The 15138-nt window shown below is 49.7% G+C and overlaps 1 protein-coding gene across 3 annotated transcripts in view; it reads right to left on the bottom strand.

The window, feature by feature from the left end:
* Window positions 1-15138, bottom strand: part of PLEKHA2 (pleckstrin homology domain containing A2) — a 1084343-nt gene that overhangs the window by 160528 nt on the left and 908677 nt on the right. For all 3 annotated transcript variants that reach the window (XM_069617914.1, XM_069617916.1, XM_069617915.1), the window contains one exon: window positions 10341-10409. In XM_069617914.1, coding sequence (XP_069474015.1) covers window positions 10341-10409 — 69 coding nt within the window. The remainder of the gene's footprint in view (window positions 1-10340; window positions 10410-15138) is intronic.

Genomic DNA, 15138 nt, shown 5'->3' with positions numbered 1-15138 from the left:
TGATCATCAATCCACCCTATTGGAGCAACCTCCTGAGGAATTGACAGCGCCATGCACCCGGGCACGGTCTGTCCGCCCCCCTCCTGCCCTCGGCTTCACACCACCCCACCGAACACTACACAAAGACCTGTGAGCACGACAGCAAAAAGGGGCAGACACCACCCTGATTCAGACAGAGGGCGTAGCACACTTGGCGAGGTCATGACAAGAGGGGCCAGGGGCAATAGGAGAGGTCCCATGGATGCCTTCACAAGTGCAAACAACGCGGAAACCTCCCAGGGCTCCGCTCCAGGCACTCCTATTTGCTTTCAACCGCACGCCGATTCAAGCATTGGACACACACATGAGTACACTACGAGCCGGGTTCGCGGCTGTCAACACAAGATTGGACGATATAGGGAGTACCATTGCATCAATAAGATCTGACATACAAAGAGTGAACACCAGGGTGTCGGTAGCAGAGGGTAGAGTGAGCACCCTGGAAGACACAACGGTCACCCACGGTAAAGCAATCGAAGAGATAACAAAAAAAAAACTCAAAGCAGTGCGTGATAAATGCGAGGATCTCGAATCCAGATCCCGCCGCAATAATATCAGAGTGGTCGGGATGGCGGAAAAGGTCACAAACGAGCCAATGGAACAGCACCTACAGGAAGTCCTTCGATCACTATTCCCAGAGGCCCAGTTCTTGCATCACTTTCTGGTGGAAAGGGACCACAGATCCCTGGCCCCACCACCCAAATCAGGCGCACCTCCGCGCACAATAATAGCCCGTCTCCTCAATTACCGAGACCGGGACCTAATCCTTCGTCTGACACGCGAGAAGGGCTCCCTCTCCTACGAATCTAACCGGATCCCTATCTACCCGGATTTCTCTAACAGAGTCCAGGTGGCCAGACGGAAATTCGATCAGGTGAAGAAGACACTCTGTGAAAGGAAAGTACCATATGCAATGCTGTTCCCTGCCAAATTACGGCTTCAACATGCCGGAAGATCCCGCTTTTTTGATACACTGGGGGAAGCAATGACCTACATTGAACAGCACATCCCTGAAGCCCAGAACAATGGTTGACAGTAAGAATCTGTAATAAAACTCTGAGTTCACAGGCACAACCAAAAAGCCTGAGACCACAATTGAAAACTGGCGCACCCACTCCGTTGCAAATCAAGGTTACGTTGCACGCATAGGCGGCAAGTTCCAAGGTTCTATGTTTTGGCCGCACACAGCCACCCGCTGTGTAAAACGGTTAATCTGAGTTGGGGTACTACACTATGCAGTTGGAAGGATGGTGAGGGTGGGAAGGGAGGGGGGAAAAGAGGGATGTCAAAGGGGAATAATACTGACACAGGAACTAAGCATGGAACACATAGCATTGACAACAGGTGCATCAACAGGACACCATACAACTCAGCATGGTTCCAACAGGCTCAACGCATAACGTGAATCTCCTTTCATGGAACATACAGGGACTTGCAAACCCTATATAGGCCAGGAAGATACTGGCATATGCCAGGTGACACTGGGTCGATATTTTATTCCTGCAGAAGATGCATGCTACGGCAGGGGTATTGGACTGATTTGCCTGCGAGTGGGGCCCTCTGAGGGTCAGCACAGTCTATTCTTCACAATCAAGAGGAGTGTGCACCATCATAGGCCGACATACGGGTTTCCAGATCATCAAAACAAGCATTGACACTGAAGGGAGCTATGTGATTATATGGGGCATACTTCACAAACAGGAAGTAATTCTGGTAAACACATATGGGCCGAACATAGACACCCCGGAATTTTACCTCCAGATCATGTTGCAGGTGTCACTTCAGGGCAAAACTGTCATTATATGGTGAGGGGACTTTAACACGATTCTAGACCTCCAACTGGACAGATTGGCTGGCAACCCACGACCCCAATCCAGGTCAGCCATAACCATAACCATAAAACAGGGAATCGCTGAGATGCCACTAGTGGACGTGTGGAGGGAGCTGCATCCGGCACTTAAAGAGTTCACATTTTACTCAACGGTACACTCCACCAGTTCACAAATAGACTACTGGCTCCTCTCCCCAGAGCTCGTCCCACGGGTGAGCAGCTGCTCCATCCTCCCGCGAACGATATCAGAACATTCACCGGTACTACTGGAAATAAACTTGGAAGCCTCCGGAAAGATACATCGCACATGGCGGATGCCGCCGTCCCTCCTTAGGGACGAATCAATCATAGAGCCCCTAAGATCGGAGATCATTGAATTCTTCAACATCAACGAGGGTTCTGTGGTCTCGCACGCCATGCTCTGGGAAACATTTAAATTCTGGTCAAGGGGACACCTCCTCTCCAAATCGGTGGGCACCCTCAAATCCATCAGGGCCGACCTTAATCAACTGGAAACCAACCCGCGGACGCTGGAAAATGCACACTCATTGGCACCGAGGAGGTTGTCCCTTAAATCACTGCAAGAACAGCTGGACAAATTCAGCACCCTAGCAGAACGAGAAATAAAATATATCATGCAACCAGGCAGAGCCAGACGGTATGGTGAGGGTAACAAAACCGGGAGGGTGCTCATAGAATAGAGTAGGGGTTCAAACCGATCACGTCCATCAGTGGAACAGACGCTTGATCCACACAAGCGCAGACAAGATCAACGAAATCTTTATGTACTTCAACTCTAAGCTGTACATGAATACCGACCAGGTGACTGCACAGGAGCTTGACCAATGTATGTATTCTTTTCCACTGCCCAGGCTGTAAAGCAGCAACATGGACCTACTAGAGAGCCTGCTTACCCTTGAGGAAATTGTCCAGGCCATCAAAGACTTGACAGCTGGTAAGGCCCCGGGCCCGGACGGCCTCCCAGCCGATTTATACAAATGTTTTGCAGATGTACTGTCCCCCAGAATGCTAGCCCTCTGAGAAGAAGTTCTAGAGGCCGGCACGCTCACGGAGTCCTTAAGCGAAGCCACTATAACTGTCCTGCTGAAGGCACATAAACCCCCAAAGGACTCCAAGTCATACCACCCCATCTCACTAATTAACAAAGACTCCAAAATCGACGCCAAGGCCATAGCAAACAGGCTTCTTCCCCTTATGATCAAGTTGATACACCGTGATCAATCAGGATTCATACCCACCAGGTCCACATCCTTAAACCTGTGGAGACTATTTGCGATTATAGCGAAGCTGGACCCAGAATACGCAGCTGTAGCAGTAACGATGGATGTTGAAAAAGCGTTTGACTCTGTGTCGTGGTGCTACATGTATGCCATCCTGCAACGCATGGGCTTCGGCCCCCATTTCCAAAACTTCATCTGCCTACTGTATAAAAACCCTAGAGCCGAAATTCGGACTAACCAACATTGTCCCTGGCCTTTACCCTGCTAAGAGGTACACGTCAGGGATGCCCGCTATCCCCCCTTATATTTGCCCTCACGATAGAGGGAGTGGCTGCACTCCTGCGCAACAAACATTCATCCTGCGGCGTTCCGACATACGGTCCCTGCCAGATCGTCTCGTTTTACGCGGATGACACCCTTTTATATCTATTAAACCCAGACATCAACCTACCGCGCTGGTCATGCAAGACATCACAGAGTTTGCCAAATTTTTAGGGTACAAAATAAATCAGCCCAAATCGGAGGTAATCCCCCTTACACCGATGGCCACCAGGTCGCAAGCCATGACACATTTTTGGTGGTCCCCAAGCACTGCCTGCTGCCTCGGCATAATTATTGCCACAGATAGAAATATGTTATATAAAGCCAACTATGCCCCCTTAATTGCACAACTAGAAACCAAACTAAGGTTATGGAGTAAACTCCCCATTTCAATTTACGACCGCATTGCCCTCCTGAAAATGGTGGTTGTCCCCAAGCTACTCTATTTATTTAGTGGCAACACTTGTGAAATACCTCCTGGGGGACATAGCAAAGCCCCAACCAAGACCCATAGGTTATTCTCAGTGGCGACCGCGGTTGCCAAACGCAATATTCTTCGACACTGGAAAGCGAAAACCGCCCCCACAATTCACGGTTGGTTCCGAGACCTGATTGAAACATAGGACTGTGAGGAAGGTTTCACAAAACCGAGTACACCTACCAACCGGCCTAAAGACATATGGGTCCCTCTCAGGGGATACCTAAGCACGACCGACCAACCCACTACAGCACCAGTATAACAGGGCCTCTTGGAGCTCATACACACATCACATCTAGTTTCGGCTGTTAACGTCTATCTGTGATGCCATTTGTAATTCACTTTACCATGCAATTTACATTGTTGTTTATGTAAAGTATGTGTCAGCCGGAAATCCGGTTGCTTTGAATGGGCTAAACTTTGAAGCTTAGGAGAGGGCCCTTTTTATGTAAGTAAAACAAGCAACTGTACTGTCGGTCCCTGCCGCTATGATGCCTCAACAGTGGATATTTATTTTGGCTATTCAATGATGCAACGACACAGCAGTAATTAACCAGGTCCAGGTTTGCTGTGCTCTCCAACGCGTTCTAATGGCGCCCATGTCAAAAACGACGTATATTTATGCTACAGAAATAACTACCAGACTGAGCCCTAGACAGAATGCTATACAATCGCACGGTTTCAATTAGTGAGTTCTCAGAATGTGGGTTAATATCCCGAAGGCTTAATAGTAAACTTCATTACTCCGAGTCCTAACCTTCCTTGGTGAAGTTCAAAATATTGTGGCTGTTAGGGGGTGCCCGCCCCACGTCAGCGCTCTGCTGATAAGCTTAACAGAAAAACATGTTTTGCATATTCAGGTCCAACGACTATGGGGTGGGCTACAAGAGTCTAGCACACCCCGAACCCTCCCTTCCATCTCCAGGCAAGAGCAGAGTTCCAAATCCTATGAGCGAACAGCGCGGGAGGGACAGGGACTGTGACCAGAAATAATAGGACTTATAGAAAGGAAGGTTGCCAGTAAGTAATTAAGTTAGTTCCTCATCCCCCTATCTTCCTGGTCCCAGCCCTGATTATAGTGAGGATGTAGCAAGCCCAGGATTGGGAACCGCAGACTACAAAGGCAATTGCAGTGAATTTACTTCAACTTTTAATCGAATGAAACAATCGCACATCTGATGACTAAACAAACCACAGTATGAAACGGGCCAGCAGACAAATACCCCGTAGGCAACTTATTCCGAGGGACGAACGTGAAGGGATATGCCCGAATCATATTCTTGCAAATGTTAGTCATGGACAGCGCTTTAGCCCTGAGGTGGCTACCCCTCTTGTGGACTTTCGCTGGACAACTGATGGAAAAGGAATTTGTTTTGATCAAGGAAATATACCTGTCTGATTCACCTGCTGAGGATAGTGGATGAAGACTCTGTGCCCTTACCGTCTTGCCTTGAGGAAAAAGGCGGGACTCACATTTGCGGAAAGGTGCAGCTTGCGTCTGAAAGATCTGCACTGCCTTCCCAACATCGAGGGGATGTACTACTGACTGTGGGAAGAAAAACATAGACAAGGGAATCGCCTTATTCAGATGGAATGAATAAAATATCTCTGGATGAACAGCGGAGGGACCCAAATGTATGCTTCTGGGCACAGTAATGTGTCAGTCTCCCCAATCTTCTCACAGGTGTGATTGCCATCAAGAACAGTACCTTCAATGACTTACATTTAATAGGAAGTTCCTGCTTGAGCCCAAATGGTGCTTCTGGCAATGCAAAGAGCACCAGAGGGAAGTCGTAGGATGGAAGAAATGTCTGTGAGGAGGTCCAGGAACTTAGAATACTCTTCAGACTGTGCAACGCCTGAGGATTCACCTTTGACATCAAATCTCTGCTTGGGTTCCCTGAAAGCTCTTACGGCAGACAGTTGAGCAAATACTGATGAAGCAGGCCCCTTTCATGTCAAATCGGATGACACGCAGCTTGCGGATGACATGCATCTCTCCTTCAGGTTATCCTCATCCTCTTCCTCCTCCTCCACTCATACCTGACTGTCTGTCCGCAATTCAGTCGTGGTGTGCTGCAAACAAACTCTGCCTCAACGCCACTAAGACAGAGATTGCTCCCACCTTCCCTCTTTCCCTCTGGACTGCCTCCCTTGGCTGTGTGCCTCCACCTACCAACCAAGCAAAAAATCTGGGGGTCATCTTCAACTCCATTCTCTCCTTCTCATCTCACATTGCAGACATCTCTAAAAAGTCCCACTACCAACTGCACCTTCTCAGAGGTATTCTACCTTTTCTCACAGTCACCCAGAGGCTCGCCGTCTCCAGAGCCCTGGTCCTCTCTAGGCTGGACTACTACAACAGCCTCTTTCTCAACCTGCCCTCTTCAACTCATCAAGAACAGGGCCGCAAGACTTATGCTTGGCCTCAAGCCCTGGGACCGCATCTCTCAGGTGCTGAAATCCCTTCATTGGCTTCCCGTGGCTGCAAGGATTAAGTTCAAGACCCTTTGCATTGTCCACAAGGCTTTCTGGGGCCTGGGCCCAATCTATCTGCAACGCTCTCTTCCTAAATACTGTACTTCCCGAGCTGTCTGCTCATCTTCCTCCAGGGAATATGCCTTGGATATCAGCCCTCTCCTCTCAACAAACCCACTGATAGCCTCAACAACTGAAGTGGCAACTCCCAAAAGACTGGCCTCCTCAGGGAGGATGGGAACAGTTGAAGGGCACAGGCCTCTGGTTTAGCTGACTGTACGAGACCCAGAAACCCTGGTTCCAGATAGAGACGACGAAAATCACGCATTTCGCCTGACTGTGAATCTTGGACATGAGTAACCGAATGAGGACAACTGGGCAAAACACACAGAGGTGCTTCTTTAGCCACTCGAAGGATAGAGTGTCCCACCCCAGGCTTGAAAGTACCTGTATCACTAACAGTATCTCAGCATTTGTGTGCTGGATGCCAAGGCCATTACCTCTATCCATGGATCTCCATTCCTCTCACAAATGTGGGAGCATCAGTGAGAGTTCCGAAAGGGGACAGGAATATCCAGATGAGTGAAAGTTCTCCTCCCTGCAATATAAGAGGCTGTCGAAGACCGAAGGTGGAGTTCTGTCCACATAGCGATATCGTGGGCCTAGTCCATTATAGTCCTGCTGAGCAACCATTCCTGCCGACTGAGGTAGCACTTTACCATAGTGTTGTCCATACGGACATGGAATGGCAGATGTCCCAGTGACCTGCCAAAGCTCTGTAGGAATGGAAAAATAGCCAGCAATCCCCGCCAGTGGGAAGATGTTTGGAACTCCATTGGAGACCAGTGATCCAGCACAGTCTTGGTCCCCAGCGTCAACGCCTATCCCTTGGCCCCGGAATCGCTAGTGACAATCAAGGCAGCAGCAGCTTGGATCTTCATTTCCCCAAAGATGTTGCCGTGCAGCAGCCACCACTGAAGGGATTGGGTTAGCTCCTGTGTCATTGGGATTGGGATTTCGTAGTCCTGATCCTACCTCACTCAGTGGCTTCTATGTGATAATCTCGCTGTGGAAAAGTCGCCAAGTAGACAAGTTTTTTTTCCTGACCCCTTTCAGCAAATATTCTAAGAGGGGTAGAATAATATATTATTACCTCAAACACTAGAACATTTTGGGAAAGTGATTGTCTGGAGCGGGCCTTTTTAAGGAAATGCCGCCACCTGCTGGCCCTTTTCACTGCGACAGTATCACTGGATACCACTCAGTGATGGTAAAACTAGCTCACCAGAGACTTCAAACGTACACTGCTGTGGATTGCTTTAAATCGTGCTTCAGTGTACTCTGGTCTCAGTGTTGGCATGTGCTGTGACTCCTTATGGCATGTGCTGTGACTCCTTATGGCATGTGCTGTGACTCCTTACTGCTGATTAATCAACCATGGTCCTCTAGCACACGGCTCACAGGTGTCCTTCAGAGTTTGGGAGAACGAAAGCGCATGGATTAGCCAATCGATCGTCAATTGTGCGAGTTCGGCTTTAGGCGGAATAACCCGCACTATGATGAGTACTGCGACGAGGAAGATTGGACGATAAGGACATTTTAAAGTGCAAGTGCAATTCAGAATAAGTGAGTGTCATAAAAGGAAGAAAGATAGGCGTTATGACAACCTCAGATGAACAGCAATGCAGAAAAAAACAGCAGAGGCCAATACGTTTATTTAGGGAGTCAGTACATGCTGATATTAATCGCTTCCCTGCTGCTTTAACAAGAGCCGAATTGCAGCAGCCAGGATCAAAGCAGGTACGCCGAGGACGCCGCCATCATTGCCCTCGGCAGCACAGGGCTTTCCGAGGTCGCGGATGTCCATGTCTTTGGCATTGAAGTGGTTGTGGAACATGGGGGCTCATTAAGAACCACTTTTTTTTGGGTGGTAACGGAATAACCTCCATTTTTCTCGCACTAGCTAATTACAGGGTTTGGCGGATTTACCACCAGCGCAATTACTGAGTGGTACATCCACTGATTTTTTGGGGAAAAGTGGAGGATTTATCTCAAGAATGTTGCTTGAGTTAAATCCTCAATTATTCTTCTAAAAATCAGCAAATGTACCACTCAGTAATTCTACTGGTGGTAAATCCACCAAAAATGTTCAATGGAGTTCTATGGACTCCTAAAATGGGGCATAGCACCGCCTTGCCATCACTTGTAATCCCGTGGTAAACCCACAGGACTAAGTGGCATTAATGGTAACCGCTTTTGGCTGTAATTTGGTGGAATTACCACTGAATGACTACCAAACTCGGAAAGAGCCCCATGGTCTCTAAACCATGTATGCTTGCAACTGTAGGATAACCCCCCTTTCTTAATGGATGCATTTTAAAATGAGGGTGATCCATTTTCCAGTTCACCCATTTACATAGGAATTGTGAAAAGTGCAAGTCGAAATGGCAAACTTGATGGATCTATGCATTTCTGCAGTGGATTGGTGGATCCACAGAAAGGGCCTCATTAAGAATGTGGTGGTCTGGGAAAAAGGTGGTGGCAACATAGTTACCACCACTTTTCTGCACCACCCAATCAAGTGTTGCAGTATTGAAATTCGCTAAAAAAAACTCCTGGTTTTGTGTGCCAGATATTTTTCTCCACACAGAACCATTACCGCATGTGAGAATACTGCAGGCATTATTTACCGCCTTCCGTAATGTCACATGGAACCCCAAAACGGGGAATAACCGAGGGGTCTGCATGGCTCTGAATCATGCAGACCCTTCAAGCTGCTGCATGCTTACCGCGTGTGCAACTGTACTCAAAGACACAGGAAAACCCTATGCTCTGGGCCAGGGTATTACCATACCAGAATGTACTGAAAGATTGTCCAGGGACGTTATTCCAATGTTGTGTATCACATTTTATTCAGCATGATACAAAATGTATAATAAATGAGTAAATCATGTGTTAATAAACACTTCAAATTACATTTGCATTGCAGGAAAAAATCAACTTTAAAATCATGCAGATTACACAAATTGCAATAAACAGTTCAATCATTGATCCACTGTTGCTCCCAACCATACATCTACATTCGACAAAACATCTACTAGAATACATTTATTATGTAATAAGATATTCTAATAGCCACAGAAGAGGAACATATTTTAAAGTGCATTTATGCTACAACTTAAAAAATTATAGAACGTATCATAAACTGGTGGAGTGGATCTATTTATTGTAATTCTTATGATCACATCTCCAACTATCTTTGACCGGTTTCGACGGGTTGGAGTGATTTGGTGCACGTCTTCATCAGGAAAACAATATGGTGTACTCATATGTGCGCATGTGTGCCTCTACGATACCACAGGCATACATTTGTAATGTGCTGCACGTACCAGAATCTCACGACTAAGAAGAGGTCATAGTATATTCCCGTAGGAAATCATTTCAGGGATTCAAATGTTGACACAGTCAGTTTATGTCATCGGTAAAGTGCTGGAATCCACACAAGGTAATGTGGAAGTGCTCGCGGAAATGCGCGAACAGGAGGGAAGGCGGCAGCACTGTAAGACTTCTCGGATTCACACGCCAAGGCTTCTCTAGCGTCCAGGGGTTAGTACGCGCCTGGTGCCTTCGGTGTAGTGGGTGCCACCGGGTAGGTGTAAAGAAAGCAAGCAACACAGGACCACCTCTTCCTCCACAAGCTTACCACATGTGGTCATGGCAATTCCCTTAATGAAGACCCCCGAGATGAAAAAGACACGGGTGCGAATGGCGAGAAGGAGGGAGAGTGTCCAGGCTAACAAGCACCAGTAGCGAGTAATTGCAACATTTTATTTTAGTTTTGCCACTGATTGAATCAGTGCATTAGGGTTTTGCATTACCAAGGGACACTCTGCACTTACATATTCACGCTGCTATCCTTTAAAGATCCAGGGACATCTCAGTTAGTACTTACCTTTTCACATTTGAAGTAACTTATTGAATAATCGTCGAGGACAAAGTACCGTCGTTTCCAATTCTTCCGCTGCAAAAATGAAAAAAAAAGAGATCACAATATAGCCAATCAGCTGTGCTTTTAGACACCACAGCCACTCCGAAAACCCTGCCCTAGAGAGCCCTCAGGGCGAGGGTGGACATGGATAGAGAAATGAATTTCAAATAACATAAGTGCATTTTCTGAAAGTCACCCAGAGCTAATTTAGTAAATCCCCAGCTGTTGCCGCTTGAACCGCGGTTTCGCTGCAATTGAGGGGTTTTCCAGGATCTACATCAGTGGAAATAGCCAAGGACATCTGCCCACCCTTTAATGAGTCCTTGAGTGTGAGTTGCACTTACCTCAACCAGCGTGGCAATGCGCACTGCTGAACGACTGCTTCCCCCGTACTGGATCCAGAACATGCATTCATGAATATACACATTTAGTGCACTAAACAATCCCTAGGTGATTCAGAAATATTTGCATTGCCATTTACTGGGCAAACTGGACTGCCTTACAATGAGAAAACAGGCAGCGGAGGAAGTCCCATACAGCGGTGGCTTTAGTACAAATAATATGTGGGTACTGATGAGTTAAGTGTTGGGTTCAGGACGTGGAGAAATGAAAAGGGATCTTAAGATAATGGTCCGACAAGAAGAAATAAATACTCAGGGCCAGATTCTGAAAAAGGAACAAGTTACTTACCTGTAGCTCCCTGCTGAGTGAGTCGGCGATGGTGTTTTTTATCCCTGCTAGGTGAAAAGGTACCAGAAACATCCCCTGGGCAACGGCCCAGTGCCACAGATCCTGGGCTTCCTTGGACAGGGCTGGGGATCTGGTTCCTCCCTGCTTCCGGATGTAGAACATCGTGGTGGTGTTGTCGGTGAAGATCCTCACCACCTTGCCTTTGAGGGACGGGAGGAATGACTTGGGGCCCAGAACACTGCTCAGAGCTCCAGTATGTTGATGTGGAGCGGCCTTTCCTCCAGGAGCCACAGGCCTCTCGCGTGAAGATAACCGGTGTGTGCTCCCCACCCCTCCAGGGAGGCATCCGTCGTCACTGTCACCTGGCATGCTGGGGTCTGAAAGTCTGTGCCCGCCGCGAGATGTGCGCGGGTGCCCCACCATCGAATTGCTTGGCGGAATACTTCGTTGAGCGAGATCTTGTCCTCGATGGACACCCACATGAACTTCGCCAGCCGGCCTCCCACCGGGGTGCTTCGGTGGGGGCCCGACGCAACGGCCGGTTCAGTCTTGCTTGGAAGCAGCCTTGCCTCCTTGGCCTCCGTGGTGACGACGGCGAGATCCACCTGACTTGCCTCGTCCCCTGTAGGCTTCTTGCGACGAGGAGCAGGCCGCCTGACGGTAGGTCGAGGAGCCGCCACTGAATCCTTTGGAGGCACCTTGCTTGCCTCCGGAGTTCCGAAAGGGTGGCCGCCGTTGCTGCAGAACTCCCAAGGCCCGAGCCGTCTGCGTGTCGGTCTTGATGGCCTGCAGCGACTCATCCACTGTCTTTCCAAACAGATTGTTCCCGTCGAAGGGCATGTCCAAAACCTTGGCTTGCACGTCCTGGCGGAAATCCGTCGCCTTAAGCCACCCCGCCGTCGAAGGCAAACGCTGTTGCCCAACTGGCAGAAACCGGTGTGGGCAATGTCCGTGGCCACAGTTATGGCATGGTCTGACGCCACCTCACCCTCCTGTAGGATCGATAGGGCCTCTGCCCTCTTGTCGTCTGGGAGGAAGTCCAACAGGGGGGCGATCTTGTACCACAATTCCCTGTCGTAGGGGGCCACAATCGCTAGGGCGTTGGCCGCCTTAATAGTCGTCGCCGCCGACGAGATGACTCGTCGTCCCACGGCATCCAGCTTCTTTCCCTCGTCGTCCAGTGGGGAAGTTCAAGATGAAGCTGATGCCCCCCCCCGCTTTCTTCTTGGCCGCTGCTGAGACGACCGAATCCGGGGTCGGCTGTGCCCCAAAGCACAACAGGGAGGCGTTGGGGACCCGGTACTTCTTCTCGTACCAGTCCCTCTTGGCAGGTGTCATGGACGGGTTCTTGAGGAGGGCAAGTCCCTCGTCCCAGATGTCATCCAACAACGGCACCGCGAGGACCGTCTTCCTCTTGGCCTCGTGCCATTGGTAGAGGAAGCCTTCCTTCTTCTTCTCTTCGGGGCAGAGCTGAAAAAGCTCGGATGCCCTGGCAATCATGGCGTGGAAGGAGCCAATCTCGTCGGGCGTGGACGCCTGAGGAATCGGAGACGGGAGGCCAGTCCCGTCGTCACCGCTGTCGTCATCCGTCCCCGTCGTAGCCGTGTCTGTTCCCGTGTCGTCCCTCGGGACCGGGGAAGGCGACGAAGGCTGAGAAGGCCGTGAGGTCTGAAGGGGCACTGGATGAATTCTCCTCCTCTTGTTTGGAGGGCTTCCCGACGGACCCGGTACAGCTGGGTCGTCCGTCGGAGCAGTCTCGTCCTTATCTCCGTGCATAAGCCTCGGATTGCCGTCAAAATGGCCACCGAGTTGTCCTGCGGCTCGGGTTGCGACGGCCGTGCCGGGTGCAACAGTTGTTCCTCCTCCACGGGAACCTCGTCATCATTGCCACCCTCGCTCTCATCGTCGCCCTCGTCGGGATTCCTCCCGTGGGACCGGGCTTCTTCCAAATTCTCGGTCAGTTCCTCCTCAGAGGTTGTGTCTGTGTCCTTAACGGCCACCACCCCCCCTCTTTTTCCACGGGGGGTCTTCTCGATGGGCTTAAAAGAGGATTCCCTCCACGGAGGCAGGGAAACTCTGGGCCCCGAGGTCGCCTCCACTGGGATAGCCTCCACAGGCTTCGCCAGGGCCGCAGCGACTCCCTCGATAGAGGCCTTAGCCGGGTGAATCAAGGCCTTCACCACCTTGGGTGCGCTTGAGGCCTTCACCTTAGGGGGAGGGTCACCGCCTTGCTCCCCTTCGGCCTGATCCTTCGAGATCGACCGGGGCCTCTCCAGAAGCTTAGCCGGGTTCTCGGATTTTCTCTTCCCCGAGCCAGAGCGTTGGCTCACGGTTGATGGCGTCGGTGAAGGTGCGCCTGCCTGGCAGCCGAGGAGCCCGATCGTTCGGCGCTCCCGGTGCCCACAGACCCGCATTGCTTTGCCTTTTGTTGGGCCCCCGTCGCCGGGGCACCCTCACAGGACTTAGAAGACCGCTCGGACTTCTTCTTCTTCTCAGCTGCTGGGCTCTTGCCTTCCAGCCAGTTGGAGAGACGGGTCCGACGATCCCTCATAGTCCTCCCGACATGTTCATGCAAAACGCACAGTCCTTCTCCACGTGCGTTTTGTCCTTGTGGAGGCAGTAAAGGCATTTTGAATGCTCGTCCTCCTTGAACACATTTTGTAGGTTGCATCCAGGGCAGATCCTGAACAGTTTGCTGGGAGTCGAGCTTCCCTTCTACTGGGCCATGTTCTTTTCGTCCGTGAGGTAGGCCTCAGAAACTTCTGGAATCCTCCAAGCAGCATAACTCGACGAAGACTTCACCCTTGAGGGGCGTAGATAATCCGAAACGGGTCCCCGTTGATCGGAAGTAGAAACGGTGGAGCCTTGAGGCTCGATTAAACCAAAAAATGAGATAAATCTCTTTGAAAAAGCGCAAAATGCAGTAAAAGCTCGAGAGCTATAGCACGAGAACTCCCAACACTTGGACGTGCGGTAAAAATCTGAGGATGGCTGCCAGCGGCAGGGCTTAGGGAGAGGGCAGTCATTGGCTGGGGGCAGTATGACCCAGAGACCAGTGATTGGTTACTACTAAGAAAGACAGATCAGAAACAAAACTGATACTGATTTTTTCTTTACCGAGGATTCCCAGCTGACGGCGGGGAATATTCATGAGCATGTGAATCCATGCCAGACCCCATGCTGGAGAAGTAGCGCAAATGAAAGGAGCGTAGAGAATGCACTCATTTCATTTGCGCGACCTTTGCGCTCATTTCATTTGCGTTACTTTCCCAAATCACCTTATTCTCAAAGGTGACTTAGCATTTCTGGAGGGGAAGGACAGTGGTGCAAAGATGTGCTATCCAGCAGCCTTGCACGCTCCTGACACTAATGTATGACAGGCTTCCAGGAACCGCGTGATTGCTAGGAGAGTATTTCAGAGTTAAATGCTTGGAGGGGAAAAACATTTCCATCCTTGGTTGGGGGATGGAAATACGAGTGTGGCAGCCGTGGTTTAAACCATGACAGGGTAATTTTGGTTAGAGTCAGAAACTACCCTATCATAATTTGTGTCTCCCCTTTCACCTGTTTCAAAAGGATGACTCTCCCTTCTGCGAATTTAAAAGGCATCCTCTTTGTGAATTCAGGATGCTCTTTTTTAATGCCCCAAAATGCCCCCTCACTTGTTCAAATGCGCGCAGGGGTGAAAAAGCGCATCTGAATGAGCGCTTCCAATATGCTCTCATTCAGGTGCTCTTTCTGATTTGTGCTGCTCCTTTTTTTGGCGCAGGTGAGATGCGTCAAAACAAGTTGCCGGAATCTGGCCATTAGCATTTTGAAGGTAGCAGATGTATTACAATTCTCTGTTTTCTCAACTGCATCCACTTCATGCGAAGTTAGCGTTTGAAACGCTCCTTTGCTCAGCAGAGCCTTAAGTTATTAGGACGGCACTAAGCATACAAGCCAACTGATTGGGTATTATTTGAAGACACAGTTGGGAGAGGAACCTCGTGGGTAGATCTCACATTACACCAAGACACATAGGGGGTCATTCTGAGGTAGGCAGTAAGGGGTTAACAGCGCCGGTAAAGGT

This window comes from Ambystoma mexicanum, chromosome 10 (genome assembly GCF_040938575.1).
Source record: "Ambystoma mexicanum isolate Mex_15411 chromosome 10, UKY_AmexF1_1, whole genome shotgun sequence".
Taxonomy (NCBI): Eukaryota; Metazoa; Chordata; class Amphibia; order Caudata; family Ambystomatidae; genus Ambystoma; species Ambystoma mexicanum.
The sequence above is the reverse complement of the archived record's forward strand: the minus strand, read 5'-3'. Positions and strand labels throughout refer to the sequence as shown.